Source organism: Rissa tridactyla, chromosome W, assembly GCF_028500815.1.
Source record: "Rissa tridactyla isolate bRisTri1 chromosome W, bRisTri1.patW.cur.20221130, whole genome shotgun sequence".
In the NCBI taxonomy this organism is placed as follows: domain Eukaryota; kingdom Metazoa; phylum Chordata; class Aves; order Charadriiformes; family Laridae; genus Rissa; species Rissa tridactyla.
In genome coordinates this window covers 20,162,350-20,185,777 of record NC_071496.1, presented here as the reverse complement: position 1 = coordinate 20,185,777, position 23,428 = coordinate 20,162,350, and the positions used below count along the sequence as shown (strand labels likewise).

General features: G+C 40.8%; 1 protein-coding gene across 1 annotated transcript in view; it reads right to left on the bottom strand.

Annotated features, from left to right (window-relative positions):
- Positions 1-762: 762 nt before the first annotated feature.
- LOC128901987 (E3 ubiquitin-protein ligase UHRF2-like) overlaps positions 763-23,428 on the bottom strand; it is a 172,261-nt gene continuing 149,595 nt past the window's right edge. Inside the window, exons 10-16 of the mRNA XM_054184231.1 lie at positions 14,204-14,310; positions 11,525-11,687; positions 7,284-7,421; positions 6,328-6,451; positions 5,785-5,945; positions 3,443-3,541; positions 763-1,813 (exon numbers count right to left, since the gene is read on the bottom strand). Of these exons, the coding sequence (XP_054040206.1) occupies positions 1,667-1,813; positions 3,443-3,541; positions 5,785-5,945; positions 6,328-6,451; positions 7,284-7,421; positions 11,525-11,687; positions 14,204-14,310 (939 nt within the window). The 3' untranslated portion in view covers positions 763-1,666. The remainder of the gene's footprint in view (positions 1,814-3,442; positions 3,542-5,784; positions 5,946-6,327; positions 6,452-7,283; positions 7,422-11,524; positions 11,688-14,203; positions 14,311-23,428) is intronic.

Below are 23,428 nucleotides of genomic sequence, written 5' to 3'. Positions count from 1 at the left end.
AAATGTGCACATACTTCTCCAATATGAATATACATGTAGACAAGCACTCAAAAGGGAATTATCACTTTACATAAAACTATTAACAAATCAAAGATAATAACTTCCTGATATAATGCAGCCTCAAACAATATTTAACAGTAAACAATAAATAGTATTTCAAAGGTCTGAAATGAGAATTGACACAAAAAAATATATAGTTGTTATTTCTCTCCAACATCATGGCATATCTCCTTTGTAGACTATACACTGTTGGTACCACCCCATGACTACTTAGACAACCCTTTTACTGATCACTGTGCTGGGATCCCCCAACATACAATGCTAATGGGAAGGAAAGGCTCACTCCTGCTGCAGGACCCAGGACTCCTGCTCTGGTATATAGAGCTAGGGCCACTCATGCTTGTCTCAAGCAGAGGCCTGAATAGCTGCACTTGTAGCACAAGCACTGCTACAGGAGAAATGTATATCTGTTATGTAAGACCCTGAATCAAGTTAGATTTTTTTCTTAAGGCATGGTTGGGGGGGGGGGGCGGCATAGTGGATTAGAAATTCACTTGAGCAAACATTCTTCTGTTTTCTTGATGAATGAATTAAGGTATATGAAGACTCAAGTCTGAAGAATAAGAAGCCTGACTAAAGGAAGTATTCTGTAGTCTGAAAAAACTATCTTAATTTTAAATGTTATAATTTGACAAGTTTGGATAATACAAAACCCACAAAATTAGCAACATTTCTGAATCATAAAATATTTAATAATGCATATTTAGGGGGAATATATTGTATATAAAATTTCAGGTCACCATATGAAGCAATTTAAACCCTTTTCAAGCTAGCACTGTCTTCAATGCTGTATAGATTTATTGCCACTGATACAAGACCTACTAAAAGCATACATTTTAAACTAATACAAAAGTGGCTTTTTTATATGAATTTTTTGTACACAACTACTGTCTTGAATATCCGTCAAGTGCAAAAAAACACAGATCACTTTACACTACTGTAGCAACAATGCATTCATATTGTTCATTAGTCCTTAGTAGTCAGCTTTCATAAGATACAAGAAAAAGCACGGTGAAGCTCACAAAAAGTCAGCCTGTTCTTGCAAAAAAATACACTATAACGGAAGAAAAACCAAAAAAAGGACTATGCACACCACAGATTTTGCTGTTCTTTAAACTAGATGACTTAAGTGCTGTTTGGTTTTTGTTGTTTTATTTTGGGTGTTTGGGTTTTTTGGCTTTTTTTGTTGAATCAAACCACATAGACTAGATATAATAAAATTAAGAAAGCAGTGGGTAGCTAAAAATTTATGAACTATTTTTCCTCCCCGCAATTTGTTTTCCTCTACCTGAGGTAGTTACAAAAAACAAATCATAACATAAACACCAGCTAGGACTCACCACTTAGACCTTTGGAGTTTTTTTCCTCCCTTTAAAAATTATTTGTCAGCTCATCAAAACTACCTTTGATGTTAAAGACAGCAGAGATTTAGAGTTCTCACTACATGAAGAAAGATGGTGATAGGGAGGAAGAGGATTAGCTGCTTCAAAATGTGACAATAGATTCACTTCCATCAAGCTGGCTGGTTCACTGTTGACTTTTAGATGTTTATTCTCTTTTACTGTCTATAAAGTCAATGGAAGAAGTATGAAAGGATTTGAACACATCATCGTCCTTTACTGTAACCAGGAAAGAACTGGTCGAGTAGTGTCTGCAATATCTTGTTAGGAACCATGGTGTAGCTCTTTCCAAGGTCATAGCGGCAGGCAGGACAGGTAAAGACTTCAGCTCGGAAAGAGCGCTGTAAACAGCTCTAGGGCATACAAAGACAAAGAAGTAAAAGTGTTACAGCTTTTGCTTTACATTGAAAATTTATCTAGCAAAAATTAAGCAATTACTAGGAACCAAAGATGCAGTTTCCCACATTTCCAGAAACAGCAAGTACTTACTGGGTTCTCTTTCCATATTTCTGCCTTTACAACTGAAATGATGTACTGGGTCTGGCTGGGATGGAGTTACATTTCTTCATAGCAGCCTGTATGGTGCTGTGTTTTAGATCTGTGACTAAACCAGTGTTGATAATACACCAATGTTTTAGCTATTGCTGAACAATGCTTGCACAGTGTCAAGGCTTTCTCTGTTTCTCATTCTGCCTCCCCAGCCAGTAGGCTGAGGATGGGCAAGAGGTTGGGAGGGGATACAACTGAGACAGCTAACCCAAATGACCAAAGGGATATTCCATGCCATATAATGTCATGCTCAGCAATAAAAACTGGGGTGTGGTCTTTCCAAAGTAGCCATTACTCAGAGGCTGGCTGGGCATTGGTCTACTTGTGGGAGGTGGTGAGCGAATGCCTTTGCACCATTTTGTTTTTCCTTTTCTTTTTTTTCTCTTCGCTTATTAAGCTGTCTTTATCTCGACCCACAACCCATGGGTGGGTGCTTATTTGCTGGCTGGGGTCAACTCATCACAAAGGACTTAACCAAAGCAATCTTTTGATTAGGAGGCAAAGCATTGAGTTTTTCAGGAATTAAGTGTTACTACTGTGATACCTCTTTTTCCTTAATGCGTTCCTGTGGACCAGTCCACAGTTTCTTTCTAGCATTTCTGTTAGAGTGCTGTAAGTATTCCAGAGTTTCATTTCAAGATGTAGCTGAACATACAGCTGTATAGCATTTTATCTAACAATCCATGGCTACTTCATCTTTATTACAAGACTCAATGTTTAAGCCCCAAAGGCATGAGTAGAATAAAATAGGTTTCAGACTACAGTATCTGAAAGATAATTATTAATGTTGCCTTCTTTTTTTTTTGGTTTTCCCAGACTGCAGACAGTTCAACCATATACGTTAAATATGAAAATTTTATGAGGGCCAATCTTTTCCCAAACTGTCCCAAACAGACACCACCACTGTCTGTCAGTCTATACCTTAAAACTAATATTACTTTATTAGTAGTCATTGATAGCTTCAGATTCTATGCTTTGAAGTTGTTGCCATTAAACATTCTCCATGTTTTTTCCACCACTCTATATATTAACCCCCTCATAATACTTTACCTCTATGTAACAGGCAGCTCTCTGAAGGAGCAGTCTTGCTCTATTCTCATTTCTTAAATACATAAAATTAACTTAATCTTATTGTACCAGCATCTAGCTCCTGGAACAAACCAATCCCTAGCATAGCTCCACTAATTACAATGGAATGATAAACTTGATACATCATGTCTATAAGAAATTGTACTAAATACATTTCCACTATTTTTTTCACATAAAATTAAGATTGATCATATGGCAGCCACACAACTGGAAGCAAGCACATTATATTTCTTGCTCAGACTGCGAGGCAATAATTATTGTCTTCCTAAAATATATGTTGGTTTTGGTGATCAGTGTCTCAGGGACAAGAACACAGCCCAGAGCAATACAGGGATTATTCTTACTTTACAGACGTTGTGGAGACACTCTGTTGTCACTGGCTGGTAAACCAGCTCCTGACAGCAGACACACATAAAAGATTGTTCCAATTTCTTCAGGAAATTCTAGTATAGGGCAAAAGAAGAGAAAAGTAGAACTATTAGAGACACATTCACAAATACGCAAACAAAAAAGGGCACTTTTATTTAAAACTATTAAAGTTTTATTTAAACTAATTTGCCTAACTACTGTAATTATTACTTATATTCAAATTATAAATTCACAGCCAAATTCACAGACCTAAACTGAGTAAAAAATTTGACCGTCATAGCATTTGGTAAACGCAGAGATACATTCATGAGATACTTGTTTAGCATTCTTGTTACTCTTCCCAAACTCACAGTTAGCATGGTCTAATAATGTTACACAACTGCTAGGAGTTGTTAAATCCAATATTCAGTGTGATAGAACAGCTTGACATTGCAAAGATTGCTTACGCTGAAACTTTTCTAGTGTGATCTTCAGGTCTCAGTCCAAGTAACAAATTTCCTTCCAAAGCCTACCACCATTACTCCTGTATTCATGGACATTTATATAAAGACATTCCCACACCCTCTGCTATTACCTCTACCTATCTTCTGCTCATTCCCTATATTATTATTGTTCACAGCTTCTTGTTCATTCTTATTTCCTCAGAAGTGAACCTTTGTTGTGTTCGGTGCAAAGTATACATTTAATAAATTATGTTTATTACATTAAAAAAACTGAGTCTTTTAGAAGGCTCATCTTATATCCTTCACATCCAAGAGTAGCGTGGCTAATAAAATATTTAGAAAGCAAGTTCATAAACAATTAATTTCCCTACTTTTCCAGAAGTCAGAGAACTAAGCTTTTGAAGTCTATTTGATTGTACGTTATTATAATTAAAAACAAAACAGAGGGCCCATCAAGCCCAATTCTTAGCACAAGTCAGAGAATTCTGTATTTAGTGATCTTTGCTAGAATTTTGCACATCCATGATGGATAAGTGATTGCTGCTGCTCTGCAAAGGGAAAGCATACTGTATACCTTTTTCACTAAGAAATTCACCTCTGCATCTGCTGGAGGTGTTTAATTGATTTCTTGAATCCTCACTCTGAAATATTCTGCAATAGGTAAAAGAACCTTCCTGGTTTTCAGTCTTAGAGCAACTCTGAAGAATGTGGGATAAAATTTGTACCATAGATTTTATACATAGAAGCATGCTTACAGAGACCTTATTCTCTGGTATTTCAGTAGTCTCAAGCATACTCACTCAAGTGAAAAAAACAGATCTAAAGTTATTCAAAATACAGTTCTTTTCAATAATTTTAATAATATCAGATTCATCTCAACCCAAAACTTATAATTAAAGTGGAAAGGTTGTTTCAAACATTAAGATTTATATTTTCATTGCAGCTATCTAATGGCAGCTGCGTGATTCCCATTGAAATTTCTATATAGCAATCATCAAGGGCAATCAAAATTATGGGCAGGAATATAGGAAAATAACTCTCTAGTAACTGGATTTCTCTTAAGATACTGTTGTTTGTTGCTTTAGAAGCACATATGTACTGTATTTTGTCACATAACTAAGACTTGAAAGTGTAATTATTTACAAACATTTGACAACCCACAGATAAACAACTTATAACTTTATGGTATCAGCTCCTGTACAAGTGTAGTAGCATTATAGCAATAGTAGTACTGAAAGTGGAAGAACAAGGAGTTATCGGATGCTTCTTCTGTCAAAGAAGCAAAGTAAATAGCTCCTGGAAATTCCCAAAAACAGTGATTTTGTGCATTCATTTTTAGGCATCCATTTTCCATCTAATATTTTGTTCTTTCACTAACTTGATAGTGACCTTTACCATTCTAATATCTTGATTTCTTTTTCTTCTGCAAAACAGCTAAAATAACTATGAATTGGAACATCAAGAAAACTAATTAATGTTCAAGGACACCATATTTTGGAGGATATTCCATCAGAGACTAATAAAAAAAAAATAAATCCACAAGTGTCTTCAAACTTGAACTATCCTTGCTATTTTCTTGACAGCTGGGGGAGGGAAGTATTTCCTCTTTTTTACTTGAGGTTCTCTCTATAGTAAGTGGAATAATCTGCTAAACTTGAGTTAAAAATATTTTCATTTGGTATCTAAGGCTCAATATGACAGTATTTCTTCTATTTCCTTAAGTGAATGAAACTACATGCCCCATCAACTGTTTCTAAACACATAGTATGTATTCAGCAATTTTAAGCGAGTTAGGTTTTAACAAAGCCTAATTTCTCCTAACTCTATATAAAGAAAGGTTAAAAATGAATAATTTAAGCAAGCTGCAAGCATACTGGTCCTTCCTTAAGAGAAGCAAGTACTTCATCCCACAATTTCTGGTTCATACAGTCTTCTTTAATCAGCCACTGCTGTTGCTGGGTCAGTTGGAAAGTCTCTCCTTTCCCTCCATCTCCCATTCTCATGGCTTTGGATGTATTTTTAGTCTCCTCTATACCTGTTTAAAATTATGACAAGATACAGTAACAGTGGTAGTCTGAACTATTAAAAAGGGAAGACAACATTATTTCTAGAAAGCTAAAACATGAATCACATCTATGTAATGATGCAATAAAGCTCCAATTCAAATTTCCCAGCTTTATTTTGAATTATAGATTATAACTACACAGAAGATTGTTCATTTTTCTGTGAAGTTTAAGAAAAAGAAACCTTACAAGTATGGAACAGCACCATAAGATCCCCAGCTTCCCATTTTATTACTGAGCACTTAACACTTTACATTTGAATTCCAAATGACTTCTAACTTCCTTGTAGTTTTCATACTATTGGCTTATATATAACTTGACAGAGCTCTAACACTAAGAAGTAAAAAGAAATACCATCATCAATTGTCCTTTTCTGGTTTCCATTACTCTGGCTGGTTGGCTCCTGTTTCACAGTTTGCTTCTTAACCTTATCCTTTTTCTCTTTACTAGCCATGGCTTCCAAATAACCTTCTGGATACTAAAAAAAAAACAACCCCCCAAAACCAGATTTAAAACAAAAATCCACTGGCATCTGAGAATTACCAAATACTGACAAGTCTATTTTCTAAAAGAATGTAAACTCTTATGGCTATATGTTGAAATAATATAAAAATATTTTTAAACCCCTTTATAAACAGGAAAGCTTTTAAATTAATATATTTTTAGAAAATTGTACTTAAGTCAAAGGGTCTGATCTAGAATAGATTTTATTAAAAGGCACCTTATATCCATATCTACAACTCCAACTACACAAATCAGAAAGCTAAAGTTGAAGATGATGTCATGTAGCAAAACAACCCATCCAAAGGAAATGACTAGTTTGCTGAGGAAAAAAAATACTATTTTGATTCCTCCCATCTGACACAAATTTCACAGTGCCAAAGTTCCTGCCTAAAATATGTTATCTATAATAGTTCCTTAATCATAGGTTACAATTAGAGAAAAATACATAAAAATTTATATATTTTTTAAATTCTAAGAAGAGACTCAACTATTACAAGAGTTACTTTTATAAATCTTATCCAGCATAAGGATCCCAAAACTGTATTCAAAGTCATAATTTTCTGATCCATCTATACAGAGTAATTTCCTGTTAAGGCAGAAAGCTTCATCCACAATTCTTTCTGCTTTGCCAATATCATAGTTTTTCAAATTACAAATGATCTAAAATATTTTTTATATTAGACCCTGCCTCATTGTAGTATATGAAAAATGGGGTTTACATTTAATTCACATTCCTAGTTTTAAAATTTAAGACTCCATTTACTTGAACAGAATATCAGAGCAACTTTGTGAACGCTGATTCTGACCTGTACACTCAGACCCAATTTCTTTGACCGTTCCATCCCTTCTGAAGTCCAAGGTGCAGGTTCGATATCATCTCTCCTCAGAAGATAGCGCCAAACTAAGAACCCACATTTCCCAATTTCTGGCCAATATTTTACCACCTAAGGATAAATAACAACAGGCTTATGTTTTTTCTATCACAGTAGATCCTTAAATCTAATTTAAGAAATTCTGCTCAAAAGTTCAACAGATATTCTGCTAGGTAGTCATTATTTTACCACAGTCCAAACACACGCAGGTCATACTTTAGTGGCTCAAGGCAAAGAGAGGAAATTTGAAGTATATGTTACTATTTTAAAGTATCTTTTCTCTCACTTGGGAAATGTTTGTATTTTGATAAATACAATACTGTTTTAAAAGATGCACATCTTTATTCCAGATAAAGACATTAAGTGTATGAAAAGCCAGAAAGGGAGCTGGAAGGAGTGGATAAATCAATTGATTTCCAGGGATGAATATGACTCAGTGAGCACAGGCAAAAATAGCTTACATATTCAACTTAATATATCCTACTATAGATTGTCTTCTACTATTACTGCTCTGAAAAGAATAATAGAATCATAGAACAGTCCAGGTTGGAAGGAACCTCAAAAGACCATCTGGTCCAACCTTTTGTGGTAAAGGCAGCCTAGATGAGATTATCTAGCACTCTGTCCAATCACATCTTGGAAAACCTCCAGTGATGGGGACTCTGCCACGTCCCTGGGGAGGTTGTTCCAGTGAATGATTGTTCTCACTGTAAAAAATTTCTTTCTTATATCAAGATGAAAACTCTCCCGGTGACACTTGTACCTGTTGCACCTTGTCTTTTCCATGTGGCTCCTTGTGAAAAGCAAGGACTGAGTGGGATGATCATGTCTCTGTCTCTGCTAGCAATGCCCCTGTGGATGCAGCCCAGGATCTGATTTGCCTTTGTTGCTGCAACGGTGCACTGCTGACTCATGTTCAGCTTGTCCACCAGGACCCCCAAGTCCCTTTCAGCAAGGCTGCTCCCCAGCCACACAGATCCCAGACTGTACTGTATTCTGACCCAGGTGCAGGATTTTGCACATATTTTTGTTAAACTTCATACTGTTCTTGCTAGTCCACTCTTCCAGCCTGTCCAGGTTTCTCTGTAAGATGTCTCTCCCTTCTGATGTGTTCACTTCACTACCCGGTTTACTGTCATCAGCAAACTTGGTGAGGGTACTTTCAATCCCATCATCCATATCATTTATGAGGATGTTTGTACTGGGCCTGGCTGGGATGGAGTTAACTTTCCCCATAGCAGGCCTCCTAGAGCTGTGCTTTGTATTGGTAGCTAGAAAGGTGTTGATAACACACCAGTGTTTTGGCTACTGCTGAGCAGTGCTCCCACAGCATCAAGGCTGTCTCTCCAATCACTCCCCACTCCCTGCCCCTGATCCCAAAGGCCAGTAGGCTGGGGGTGGGCAAGAGGTTGTGAGGGGATATTCCATACCATGTGACATCATGCTCAGCAATAAAAGCTAAGAGAAAGGAGGAGGAGCAGGGGGCATTCGTTATTAAGGCATTTCTCTTCCTAAACATCCACTATGCATAGAGGCCATGCTTCCTAGTAAGTGGCTGGACACCGTCTGCTGATGGGAAGTAGAGAATAATTATTTTTTTTTCCTTCGCTTCCATGCATGGCCTTTTCTTTTCTTTATTAAACCGCTTTCATCTTCATCTTATTTTTTCCCCCGTCTCGCTGAGGAAAGGGAGTGATAAAGCAGCTTGATGGGTACCTGGCAGCCAGCCAAGGTCAACCCACCACAATGTTGAACAGTGTTGGGCCCAGTATTGATCCCTGGGAGCTCTTGAAAGAGGCCGCAGACCAGCCCTCCCTACACTACTGGTGGGTCAATACATGTGTTGACGTAGCTACTTGATCTTGTGATCTGGGGTCCAGCTACACCAGTAAAGACAGAGGCAAAGAAGGTATTGAGAACCTCTGCCTTGTCAGCATTATTAGTGACTAGTTTCCCTGCCCTGTTTAGCAATGGGCCTATGTCTTCCCTGTGCTTCTGCTTACTGCTCACTGTCATGGTTTCAGCTGGGATGGGGTTGACTTTTTTGCTAGCAGCTGGTGTAGTGCTATGTTTGGATTTGGGATGAGAAATGGTGTTGATTGATAGCACACCAGTGTTTTTAGTTGTTGCTAAGCAGTCAAGACCTTTTCTGCTCCTCACACCACCCCACCAGCAAATAGGCCAGGAGTGCACAAAAAGTTGGGAGAAGACACAGCCGGGACAGCTAACTCCAACTGACCAAAAGGATATTCCATGCCATATGATGTCATGCTCAGTCTATAAAGCTGGGGAAGAAGGAAGGGGGAGACATTCGGAGTTATGGCATTTCTCTCCCCAAGTAACATTACATGTGATGGAGCCCTGCTTTCCTGGAGATGGCTGAAGACCTGCCTGCCGATGGGAAGTAGGGAATTAATTCCTTGTTTTGCTTTGCTTGTGTGTGTGGCTTTTGCTTTACTTATTAAACTGTCTTTATCTCAACCCACGAGTTTTTCCTCACTGTTACTCTTATGATTCTCTCCCCCGTTGCAACCTGGGGGGAGTGAGCGAGCAGCTGTGTAGTCCTAGCTGCCAGCTGGGGTTAAATCACAACAGTCTTTTTTGGTGCCCAACATGGGGCTCAAAGGGTTCAAGATTATGACAGATTTGATTGGAATGTGCTAGATCGAATTTATAGCTGTTATTGCTGTTTAGTTATTAATGGGCAGGCTCCTGTGCTTGCCATGGGGCTTGCTTGCCTTACTGTAAATTAGAGTCTCGTGCTCGTTAGTTGCTGCTTTTTGCTTTCATTGCCTGCTGTACTGCTGACTGCTTATCATCTTACTCTGCTGTGCCTGGGAACATTTTGATAGCAGCAATGGAGGTTGTTTACCTGGACTTTAGTAAGGCCTTTGATAGTTTCCCACAGCATCCTCCTGGAGAAACTGGCTGTCCATGGCTTGGACGGAAGTACTCTACACTGGGTTAAAAACTGGCTGGAAGGCAGGGCCCAAAGAGTTGTGGTGAATGGAGTTAAATCCAGTTGGCCGGTCACGAGTGGTGTTCCCCAGGGCTCGGTATTTGGGCCAGTTTTGTTTAATATTTTTATCAATTATCTGGACGAGGGGATTGAGTGCACCCTCATTAAGTTTGCAGATGACACCAAGTTGGGTGGGAGTGTTGACCTGCTTGAGGGTAGGAAGGCTCTACAGAGGGATCTGGACAGGCTGGATCCATGGGCCGAGGCTGATGGTATGAGGATCAACAAGGCCAAGTCCCAGGTCCTGCACTCAGGTCACAACAACCCCATGCAACATTACAAGCTTGGGGGAAGAGTGGCTGGAGAGCTGCCCAGCAGAAAAGGACCTGGGGGGTGTTGGTCAACTGCTGGCTGAACATGAGCCAGCAGTGTGCCCAGGTGGCCAAGAAGTCCAATAGCATCCTGGCCCGTGTCAGGAACAGTGTGGTGAGTAGGACTAGGGAAGTGATCCACCCCCTTGTATCAGGAATAGCGTGGCCAGCAGGAGCAGGGAAGTGATCGTGCCTCTGTACTCGGCACTGGTGAGGCCCCACCTCGAGTACTGTGTTCACTTTTGGGCCCCTCACCACAAAAATTACATTGAGGTGCTGGAGCAGGTCCAGAGAAGGGCTACAAAGCTGGTGAGGGGTCTGGAGAATAAGTCTTATGAGGAGCGGCTGAGGGAACTGGGGTTGTTTAGCCTAGAGAAAAGGAGGCTGGGGGGAGACCTTATCACTCTCTACAACTACCTGAAAGGAGGTTGTAGAGAGGTGGGGGTTGGTCTCTTCTCCCAAGTAACAGGCAATAGGACAAGAGGAAATGGCCTCAAGTTGCCCCAGGGGAGGTTTAGATTGGATATTAAGAAAAATTTCTTCACCAAAAGGGTTATCCAACATTGGAACAGGCTGCCCAGAGAAGTGGTGGAATCGCCATCCCTGGAGGTATTTAAAAGGCGGGTAGATGTGGTGCTTAGGGACATGGTTTAGTGGTGGTTTTGGCAGTGTTGGTTTGATGGTTGGCCTAGAGGATCTTAAAGGTCCCTTCCAACCTAGACGATTCTATGATTCTATTCCTTCCAAAGCAATAATTAAGAGTTTGCTATGTAACACAAAAGACTCTTAAAAAACATGTCTTAAGAAAAAATGTAATGCTATATATACAGTAAAAATCATAATACCTTGTAAATGCCATCATATCTGTTGCCTTCCTCTGGGGCATATTTGCTGATCCGTCGTCCTTTTGAACTGCGCACTACTCGGACCGGCTTACCAGCTCTCCAGTTCTTAGATTCTGCTCCATTTTTATCATCCAATGGGGCATCACAGTTAAGGGCCAATGCCCTGAAAAATCACATTAAATATTTTCATAAAAGATTACTTCATACAACATACAATTGAGAATCGGTGTGACAAGATCAAATTTGTTTGCCTTATCCAGTTATGTTTACTAAGCAGAAGAAGAATTTGCAGTGAATTCTTCAGTAGACTGCAATACCGATGGAAGCACTGAGATCAACTCTACCATGTGTGAGAATAGGAATACAATATATTTAGTTCCAAATGCTCGTGATGAAAACTCAGTTAATATAGTTAAATAAAAGAAACTAATCCCTTCAGGTTTAATATTTTTTCATTTTAAAAAATAATTATTTCTCAAATAACATGGAAGGTTTTTAAACAGTTGTAACAATGACAAATTATTTCTCTGACTATTCCACATCACTACATATTTTTAGGCTTTTGAAGTGTGCATGAATTGATAAACATTACAAAAAAGTAACATATGGAAAAAAGTACATAGTGACTATCCAAAATATATCTGTAACAAATATTACTCTTCTTAGTCCATTAACTACTTAAGTTTAGGGGTTAAATGCCATGAACTAATTCAGAGACAAGCAAACCATAATGTTCTTTTTTTCTGTGTATTTTGATCTAGAAGAATATAGATGGATCATCAAAGATTCAGAAAAGAATAAATATCAGTAAACATCAGAAAAATGTTCTTCCTTGTTTAGTTGCAGCATCTCCCACATCACATGTTAGCTTTAATGGATGAGAATAAGAATTTATGTGCATGAGGGAGTAAAAGTATTGTTTTTGTCAGGAAGTGAAAATCTTTATGGATAAACCTTTATCCTTCCAAAAGGAACATGGGGGAATAAATCTCATGGAGACAGCTGGCATTTCTTAGAGGAACATTATAATAATGAGAGCAACATTAAGCAAAAGTATTTATATTGCCTAAATTTAGCTATTTGGATCTCCATACAATTGATGAGTAGAACTAGGCTTCAGCTTGCTCTGAGTGTCTCCTGAAGCACTCACTTTTATCCACTATTTATATAGGTGCCCTATTCTAGACACTTGGAGTAAGATAGTATGAAACCCTCCCTGACTAAACAGTTTGAACATAAAATATTTTTACAGCCATACATTGATTTGAGCGTAGATGAACAAAAGTCTCTGGAATCAGGTTCAAACCCAACCATGGACCACAAAAGAAACAATGGCGCTCAGAAAAATATAGCAAAATCTACAGCCTGCAATATATGGAAAAGTAAGGAAAGGTGAAGTAATGCAGGTTTTAAGAGTATTTCTTTTGTACTTCTGATTCTATTACATGCAACCATACTGTTCTCCTTCAATCATCACAAGGGTTAAGAACATTAGACCCAAAGCAAAGACTACCACCAGCCAGTCAAAATGGATAACTGGTAGCACCACATTATACTCCGTGCACCTCAACTACTACAAAGCAACCAGACACACACTTTGCCAGTGGCTTTCACAACCATTTGCTGAGAGCAGAGGAACAGCAAGACTAAGGCGCCTAGGTTTTATTCCAGGTTCCAATAAAAAGTTTGCTTTAATGTTTAAAAGCCATTATAAACCTGCTGCCCAAATCTATTTTTTGCCTCTCTTCTTTCCACGCTCTTATTTCTGTTACATCTATCTCCTCCTCCTCTGTCAGGCTTTTCTTCTTTCTCTTCTGAGTACCAGCACAGAGCCTGAAAGAATGCCTCCCCACTCAATTTTGGTGCTTGACAGAAGCACAGCACATCCAATGTCAGACCTAGTAGAGAAAGTCCCGGTCAACCTTAGTACCCCATAGCCACTGCATGGTTAGTTGCTTCATGCAGATGGTATACACTTAGAAATGTAAAGGTATTGAGAATTCCTAGAGTTTAGGCAATCTATTTACAGAACATAAATATACTTTAAGTAAATGTCTAATCTATTTTTTCAACCCTTTTTTTTTTTCTTCAGTCAACTGTTTTTGCCTACAATTTGGCAAAAAAATAGGCCAACTTTTATCAGGGACATCAAAACACACAGCCTGAAGGCAAAGCAATACTAATTCCTTGTTCTTCATACAAAGTATGAAGGCACTAAAGGCTATCAAAAATATGTAAGTTTTCTTTTAGTATGGGTAAATGAACATACTTTCTTCATACCTAACTTTCATAAATTGTTAAGCCATTTAAGATGAAACTTTATAAGAACAATCTGAGGCAAACACCCAGCATAGAAAATTTCAGCTTAAGAGGTTTAAGTTTGGCAAACTGAAAACCAAGTCTTCTCATAAGAAGCGTTGGACAATTTCAACTAGATACATAGCTGCCAGCTGAACCTGTAATACAGTAATATATTTTCATCAGTTACAAATAATTCTTTAAATCAACATAACACCATGTTTGACAAAATGCCTCCAAACAGCAGGAGGCACCACTGTTTACAGTAGCAGAAGATGTATAAGAGGGAACAAATTTTGCAAAAGATCATTTCTAAATTAAAGGAATAAAACTAAACTCTTTGGTCTGGAAAATTTTTTAAATTTAGTCTTAAAAACTTACCTGTTCATGTGCGTTAATGTTTGATCAAATGAATGTTCTCCAATTCTTTTATTTCCAGAAAGATCTCTACCTCCACTCCCAGTATAAGTGAATTCATCTCCTCGGTCCTGTGTAAGAAGATTATCCTCCGTTTTAGCATTCCATACTAAAGCATCTGAACTGAAAACCTGCTCCTTCATTAGTTTTATTTACTCAATCAAGAACAATTGCCTGAGGCAAATAAAAACATGTGCTCAGTTTTAACATCATTCTTCTTTCAGAGTAACCATGACAGCAAAAAGCTATTGGTTCAGATGCAACATATTAATCAGAAAGCGATTATAAAAAAATACACCTGCCTTAGAAGATTCTTTGAACTCCTCAAGCATTACTTTTAGTCACACAAATATTTCTGATAGAGGGAATGCATTCTAACTAGTGTTTACTCATTCTCTAACTTTGCAGCTTACAAGAAAATCACATTTGGAAAATTTGTAATACATCACTCAGAGGCCTTGCTTCTGCTTGTTCATAGGACCAAGCACCAGTATGGCAAAGCACTTTGTACTTAAGTACAAGACAAGTAATTTACTTCAATAACACTATACTCATTTACTATCAATTAAAAACATTCAGGAAAAAAATCCAAAGAAAAAGGAGGTGTCTAAGGTTTTGGGATTTTTTTGTTTTTTATTTTTTGCATTTGCAGAGGTCGCCCCCACCTTGATTTCAGTTGTTCTGAACTGCTAAGAGCTTAGAAGGCTCATTCCGATGCGAATTTTATGAACTGACATAATTCTGTAGTAGTCTATATTTACTAATGATGAATTGTGTGAAATTGAATGAAGGTTGATTAAACGTTCCTTTAAAATAAACTGTAAAAATAATGAAAATATACATAGCACTTAAGTGAAACCACTATTATTATTTTTTAACCTGTCACAAATTCACAATACTCATAACAAACCCAACTATTTTAGAAAAGACACATATATTTATAATAATGTCTCTCTTTTAAAATGCAAATCTTTTACAAAGCATGAAGTACTGATATAAAATGAATACTTAGCAAATTAGTAATTTTCATATGAACTTTCAGAACAAAAAACCTGAACATACTGGTATGCAGTAGTAAAATTCAATTTCTAACCACTTTTAAATGTCTGACATCAGCATGGAACCAATATCGATCCACTGCAAGATTATTACAGCTATTTGAGTAACCTGGTCTAGTGGGAGGTGTCCCTGCCCATGACAGGGGGTTGGAACTAGATGATCTTTAAGGTCCCTTCCAACCTAAACCATTCTATGATTCTGTGATTCTATCTTATGACTGGCAATAACAGAACAAGAGAAGTGTCATGAGAGAGAAATGTTGGTTGTACAGGGCCATAAAGTAATTACAGAAATGCTGTTTACTTTAAACTGTGTAGACAAATCTTAATAAATACTATTTCTCTTTCATTTTTATTTAGATACAACAAAAAGAAAACACTAGAAGGTAAAAAATTTGTGTTGGAAAAAATACTGGAAATAGAATATTTAAGGAAATGATAGTAATCAGAAACTGGGAGGTGTTTTTACCTCTTTTACAGCAACGTTGAAACAAGTATTGGAATAGCATATTTAAAAGGATGCTAAAAAACCTGGAGGGGAAAAAAGCAAAGAAATGAACAAGAGTGGAGAAACTCAGAAGAGACAGGGTATAGTCTGTTTAGTTTAGCAATAAAGATTATGTACAAGTACCTTCATGAAGGTACCTTCATGAATACTGAATACAAAAATATTTTTTATCGGACAGACTAACATAAATCAAGAAGAAATGTATAGAGGCTTAAGTCAAACAAATTAAAATGAAAGGCACATATTTAACTATTTATAATTAACCATTATAACCAATTTCCATGGGAAACAGGGAGTTCTCAAACTTTTGAGGCCTTTAAAGTAAAATTAGATGACTCTGGAAGATATTCTTTAGTCAAAGCTATATTTTAGCCATTGGGCTTAACAAAGGCATTAGATGTAAGGCCTGGGCATACATACTTACTTGTCCTATACCCCTTCAGTGTTCTACACATGAATGAGAAAAATGCTATAGATTTGGGGTAAAATGGAAATCCAGAAGGAGGAAAGTGAGGAACAAGTGGAACGCTATCTTTAAGCAGAATCACAGCTTTAAGCACTTGCACCTTAGCCATCTCAATGGGGGTAGGGGATGGAGATCCATGCAACAGCAAAGACGCAAGGGTTGTTGATGCGTTAAAAACCACAGAAGCGCCTGAGAACATTCACATGGGAATTAGGGCTTCTCCCCCAAAAAAGGTTGCAGGATCAATAGCCCAACTGAAGTGCATTTACACCAGTGCACGCAGCATGGGCAACAAACAGGAGTTGGAAGCCATTGTGCAGTTGGAAAAATATGATGTAATTGCCATCACAGAAACATGGTGAGATGACTCGCACAACTGCAGTGCTGCTATGGATGGCTATAAACTCTTCAGAAAGGATAAGCAAGGAAGGAGAGGCAGTGGGGTGACCCTGCATGTTAGGGAGTGTTTTGATTGTCTAGAGCTTGACGATGGTGATGAAAGGGTCGAGTGTTTATGGGTAAGAATCAGGGGGAGGGCCAACAAGGCTGATATCGTGGTGGGAGTCTGTTATAGACTGCCCAACCAAGATGAAGAGGCAGATGAAATATTCTATAAGCAGCTGGAAGAAGTCTCACGATTGCTACCCCTTGTTTTCATAGGGGACTTCAACTTACCAGATGTCTGCTTGGAATACAATACAGTGGAGAGGAAACAGTCTAGGAGGTTCCTGGAGTGCATGGAAGATAACTTCCTGACACAGCTGGTGAGGGAGCCGACTAGGGAAGGAGCCCTGCTGGACCTGTTGTTTGCGACCAGAGAAGGACTTGTGGGTGATGTGATGGTTGGAGGCCGTCTTGGGCATAGTGATCATGAAATGATAATGAAATTACATGATTCTTGGAGAAATAAGGAGGGTGGCTAGCAGAACTGATACCTTGGCTTTCTGGAGGGCAGACTTCGGTCTGTTTAGGGACCTGGTTGACAGAGACCCTCAGGAAGCAGTCCTGAAGGGCAAAAGAGTCGAGGAAGGCTGGACATTCTTCAAGAAGGAAATCTTAAAGGTGCAGGACCAGGCCATCTCTATGTGCCGAAAGTCGGCGGGGAAGAAGACTGGCCTGGCTGAACAGAGAGCTTTGGCTGGAACTCAGGAAAAAAAAGAGTTTGCGACCTTTGGAAGAAGGGGCAGGCCACTCAGGAGGACTACAAGGGTATCATGAGGCTATGCAGGGAGAAAATTAGAAGGGCCAAAGCCCAACTAGAAATGAATATGGCTACTGCCATAAAAGACAATAAAAAATGTTTTTATAAATACATTAGCAACAAGAGGAGGACTAAGGACAATCTCCATCCTTTATTGGATGTGGGGAGAAACATAGTAACAAAGGATGAGGAAAAGGCTGAGGTACTTAATGACTTCGTTGCCTCAGTCCGTTGCTCTCTGGGTATCCAGCCCCCTGAGCTGGAAGACAGGGATGGGGAGCAGAATGAAGCCCCCGTAATCCAAGGGGAAACAGCGAGTGACCTGCTACAGCACTTAGACATACACAAGCCTGTGGAGCCAGATGGGATCCACCCAAGGGTACGGAGGGAGCTGTCGGAAGTGCTCATCAAGCCACTTGCCATCATTTACCAGCAGTCCTGGCTAACTGAGGAGGTCCCAGTTGACTCGAGGTTAGCAAATGTGATGCCCATCTGTCGTGGTTTGGCCTCAGATGGCAACAAAGAACCATGTGCCGCTCACTCGAAATCCCCCCCCCCAGGGAAATTTTGGAAGAAAAAGACAAAACTTGTGGGTTGAGACAAAGGCAGTTTAACAGAACAGCAAAGGGAACAAGAAAACAACAACAATACCACGGATAGAGGAATGTACAAACATGATTACATAACTGCTGCTCACCAACAAGACCCGGGACACCCCAGCCCGCTCCCAAGTTGTGACTTCCTGCCCCCTCCCCTGTCAGCTCAGACTGGGCATGGCTCACATGGGATGGAATACCTGTGTCCCTGCCAGACCCTGGGGACAATTAACCCTATCCCCACCAGAACCAGGACACCACCTACAAGAAGAGCTGCAAGGAGGATCCTGGGAATTACAGGCCTGTCAGTCTGACTGCGGTGCCTGGAAAGGTTATGGAACAGACCATCCTGAGTGCCATCACATGGTGCACACAGGACAACAAGGTGATCAGGCCCAGTCAGCATGGGTTTATGAAAGGCAGGTCCTGCTTGACTAACCTGATCTCCTTCTATGACAAGGTGACCCGCTTAGGGGATGAGGGAAAGGCTGTGGATGTTGTTTACCTGGACTTTAGTAAGGCCTTTGATACAGTTTCCCACAGCATCCTCCTGGAGAAACTGGCTGCTCATGGCTTGGACAGGCATACTCTTTGCTGGGTAAAAAACTGTCTGGATGGCTGGGCCCAAAGAGTGGTTGAGAAAGGAGTTAAATCCAGTTGGCGGACGGTCACAAGTGGTGTTCCCCAAGGCTCAATATTGGGACCAGTTCTGTTTAATATCTTTATCAATGATCTGGATGAGGAGATCGAGTAGGCCCTCAGTAAGTTTGCAGAAGTTGGGGAGGGAGTGTTGATCTGCTTGAGGGTAGGATGGCTCTACAGAGGAATCTGGACAGGCTGGATGGATGGGCTGAGGCCAATGGTATGAGGTTCAACAAGACCAAGTGCCAGGTCCTGCACTTGGGTTATAACAACCCCATGCAACAATACAGGCTTGGGGAAGAGGGCAATGTGTGTTGGGGCAATCCCATGCTACAGACTGGACGGAGAATGGATTGAGAGCAGTCCTGAGGAGAAGGACTTGGGGGTGCTGGTGGATGAGAAGCTCAACATGAGCTGGCAATGTGCGCTTGCAGCCAAGAAAGCCAATTGTATCCTGGGCTGCATCAAAAGAAGCATGGCCAGCAGGTCAAGGGAGGTGATTTTCCCCTTCTACTCTGCTCTTGTGAGACCCCACCTGGAGTACTGTGTCCAACTCTGGAGCACTGTGTCCAACTCTGGAGCACTGTGTCCAGCTCTGGAGCCCTCAACATAAGAAGGACATGGACCTATCAGAGGTACTCAACATGGATTCACCAAGGGGAAATCACGTCTGACTAATCCGATAGCCTTCTATGATGGCATGACTGGATGGATAGATGAGGGGAGGGCAGTGGATGTTGTCTACCTTGACTTCAGCAAGGCATTCGACACAGTCTCCCACAGCATCCTCATAGGGAAGCTTAGGAAGTGTGGGTTGGATGAACGGACAGTGGGGTGGATTGAAAACTGGTTGAAAGACAGAGCTCAGAGGGTCGTGATTAGGGGCACAGAGTCTAGTTGGAGGTCTGTGACAAGTGGTGTTCCCCAGGGGTCAGTACTGGGTCCAGTCCTCTTCAACATATTCGTCAATGACCTGGATGAGGGGATAGAGCACACCCTCAGCAAGTTTGCTGATGACACAAAGCTGGGAGGGGTGGCTGACACACCAGAAGGCTGTGCTGCCATACAGAGAGACCTGGACAGGCTGGAGAGTTGGGCAGAGAGGAACCTTATGAAATTCAACAAGGGCAAGTGTAGGGTGCTGCACCTGGGGAGGAATAACCCCATGCACCAGTACAGGTTGGGGGCTGACCTGCTGGAGAGCAGCTCTGTGGAAAGAGACCTGGGAGTCCTGGTGGACAACAGGATGGCCATGAGCCAGCAATGTGCCCTTGTGGCCAAGAAGGCCAATGGCATCCTGGGATGCATCAAGAAGAGTGTGGCCAGCAGGTCGAGGGAGGTCATCCTCCCCCTCTACTCTGCCCTGGTGAGGCTGCATCTGGAGTACTGTGTCCAGTCCTGGGCTCCCCGGTTCAATAAGGACAGGGAACTGCTGGAGAGGGTGCAGCAAAGGGCTACCAAGATGATTAGGGGACTGGAACACCTCTCTCATGAAGAAAGGCTGAGGGATTTGGGTCTTTTCAATCTGGAAAAAAGACGGCTGAGGGGGGATCTTATCAATGCTTATAAATACTTAAAGGGTGGGTGTCAGGAGGATGGGGCCAGGCTCTTTTCAGTGGTGCCCAGCGACAGGACAAGGGGTGATGGGCACAAACTTGAGCATAAGAAGTTCCATCTCAACATGAGGAGGAACTTCTTTCCTTTGAGGGTGGCAGAGCACTGGAAGAGGCTGCCCAGAGAGGTGGTGGAGTCTCCTTCTCTGGAGACATTCAAAACCCGCCTGGACGTGTTCCTGTGCAACCTGCTCTAGGTGACCCTGCTCTGGCAGGGGGGGTTGGACTAGATGATATCCAGAGGTCCCTTCTAACCCCTATCATTCTGTGATTCTGTGACCTGTTGGAGTGAGTCCATAGGAGAGCCACAGAAATGATCAGAGGGCTGGAGCACCTATGCTATGAGGACAGGCTGAGAGAGTTGGGATTGTTCTGCCTGGAGAAGAGAAGGCTCCGGGGAGACCTCACAGTAGCTTTCCAGTATCTGAAGGGGGCCTACAAGAAAGCTGGAGAGGGACTTTTTACAAGGGCATGTAGTGATAGGATGAGGGATAATGGCTTCAAACAGGAAGAGGGTAGATTTAGATTAGATATTAGGAAGACATTTTTCACTATGAAGGTGATGAGGCACTGGAACAGTTTGCCCAGGGAAACTGTGGAGGCCCCGTCCCCGGGGGTGTTCAAGGCCATGGTGGATGGGGCTTTGAGCAACCTGGTCTAGTGGAAGGTGTCCCTGCCCATGGCAGTGGGTTGGAACTAGATGATCTTTAAGGTCCCTTCCAACCTAAACCATTCTATGATTCTTTGATATTAAGAGTGGCTGGAAAGCTGCCTAGCAGAAAAGGAACTTGGGATGTTGGTCTACAGCTGGCTGAATATGAGCCACCTGTGTGCCTGCCCAGGTGGCCAATAGCACCCTGGCTTCTATCAGTGTGGCCAGCAGGACTAAGGAAATGATTGTCCCCCTGTACTCAGCACCAGTGAGGCTGCACCTTGAATACGGTGTTCAATTTTGGGCCCCTGTGCTGGAGCGCATCCAAAGAAGAGCAATGAAGCTGATGAAGGGTCTAGAGAACAAGTCTTATGAGGAGCGGCTGAGGGAACTGGTGTTTTTTAGCCCAGAGAAAAGGAGGCTCAGGGGAGACCTTATTGCTCTCTACAACTACCTGAACGGTACAAGTGACAGGACAAGATCACTCCGAAAGAGTTAAGGGAATTTTTAGAGATGTATCAGCAAAGGAGTGGGGAAGGCATACCAGCGAGCTTGGGATAGTGGAGCTGCATCTATCTGTTTATCAGGGGGTGAAAAAGATTTATTAAGCCCTATAGCCAATGATGATCAGATACAACAAGGATATGTTCAGCTGCAAAATGTCAGAGGTCCTGATGAGCGAGACACTATTGCACCTATGCTATATCAATGGTTGTGTGCAGCAGTTTTAACAGCATATACAGAACCTGTTGAATTAGTGTCGTCCCTCGGAATCTGGTGTACAATGGAAGAAGGTATTAATTTAGTGCGGCAGATGGCTCATGTGTTGGTTACAGGATGCAATCTGGACAGTGTAGCAGTGATGAGAAGTATCAAAATGCAGTTTTTGAGAGGAGCGCCTGCCTCACTAAATCCCTTGGTTATACCAGCAGTGACAAATGATATGGGTAATGTAGGCGTCCTAGCAAATATCTTGAGGGAAACTGGGGACCATCTGTTTGGGTGGTGAATAAAGGAAAGCCAGCAAAACCGAAAGGAGTTACAGCATGGGTGACAAGGAAACAAATGTGGAATGTTCTTGTACAAGCCAGTATCCCACGATCAGAAATAGATGGGATCATAACATCAGAAATGTTTTGCTGATGGCAAAAGTTAGTGTTTACATGAAAAAGCCGACCGCCCCCAGCCCCAACACCAACTCCGCACCCACTTTCCACACTGCCTGCCACCTCAATGCAAGACTCTACCTGGAAAATGCCAAAAGAGCGGAAATGAAGGTTTGGCAGATCTCCCCCAAATTGCTGCCACTGTAGCCTGAGGGGGGCTGATGCTCTTATGTTCTTTAAGTTTTAGCTCTGGTAGATACTGGAGCTGAGGTTATTGTATTACATATAGTAGTATTAATAATAAAGAAGCCACACCACAGATCTGTGGACTGTGGGGAAATCCGACCCCTGCCCTCCAAGCTATCGTTACCTTAACAATAGAAAATGCCACACCATTTACCGCAATGGTGTTAATTGCCCCAATTAAAGAATATATCTTGGGTATTGATGTGTTGGCAGGGTGAACAGTTGAAACTTTAAATGGTCGCTTCTGCTTCGGAACTTTGCAAGCGGGATTTGCCATTCCATCTATAACCATCTTGCGTGGATTTCCTGTCCTGGTTTGAATGTCCTCAAACCAGGACATTTCTGAAGTGGGATCCTGTTGTGCTGCCCATGCCTACCAAGGTGGTAACTGTAAAACAATATCATATTTACTCAAAATTTACTCAAATCGAAATTACTCAAACCATTCAGGCACTTCAACAAGTGGGAGTTATTAGGGAAACTATGACTGCTTTTAATAATCCTATTTGGTCTGTTTGAAAACCAGACAGCGCTTGGAAAATGACTGTAGATTATAGAGAATTGAATAAAGTCACACCCCCACTTGCAGTTACAGTACCAGATGTGGTCACTCTTATTGAAAAAAATCAGCAAAACTTTACAACCTTGGAAGGTGATGATAGGTCTTGCTAATACTTTCATTTTGATAGCCATTGCTTCAGAAAGCCAAAACCAGTTTACCTTTACCTGGCAACAAAAGCAATATACTTTCCATGTATTGTCTCAGGGATACAAACACAGTCCCTCCATTTGCCACCTAATGATAGCAGCTGATGTCATAGTACGGTCAGGTACCGTTACTGTTTACTATTATATTGATGGTCTACTGATTATGGCAGAGTCACAACAAGAAAGTGAAGCAGCTGAAAGCAAATTTGCAGGACTGAGGCCGGGCAATTAATCCAAAGAAAATACAGGGCCCTAGTGCTACCGTACAATTTTTGGGACTAGTTTGACATGGACAGATTAGAGAAATACCAAATAAGGTACAATAAATAGTCCAGCAATTTCCTGTACCAATCACAGTAAAACAGTTGCAGACCTTTTTGGTACTTCTAGGGT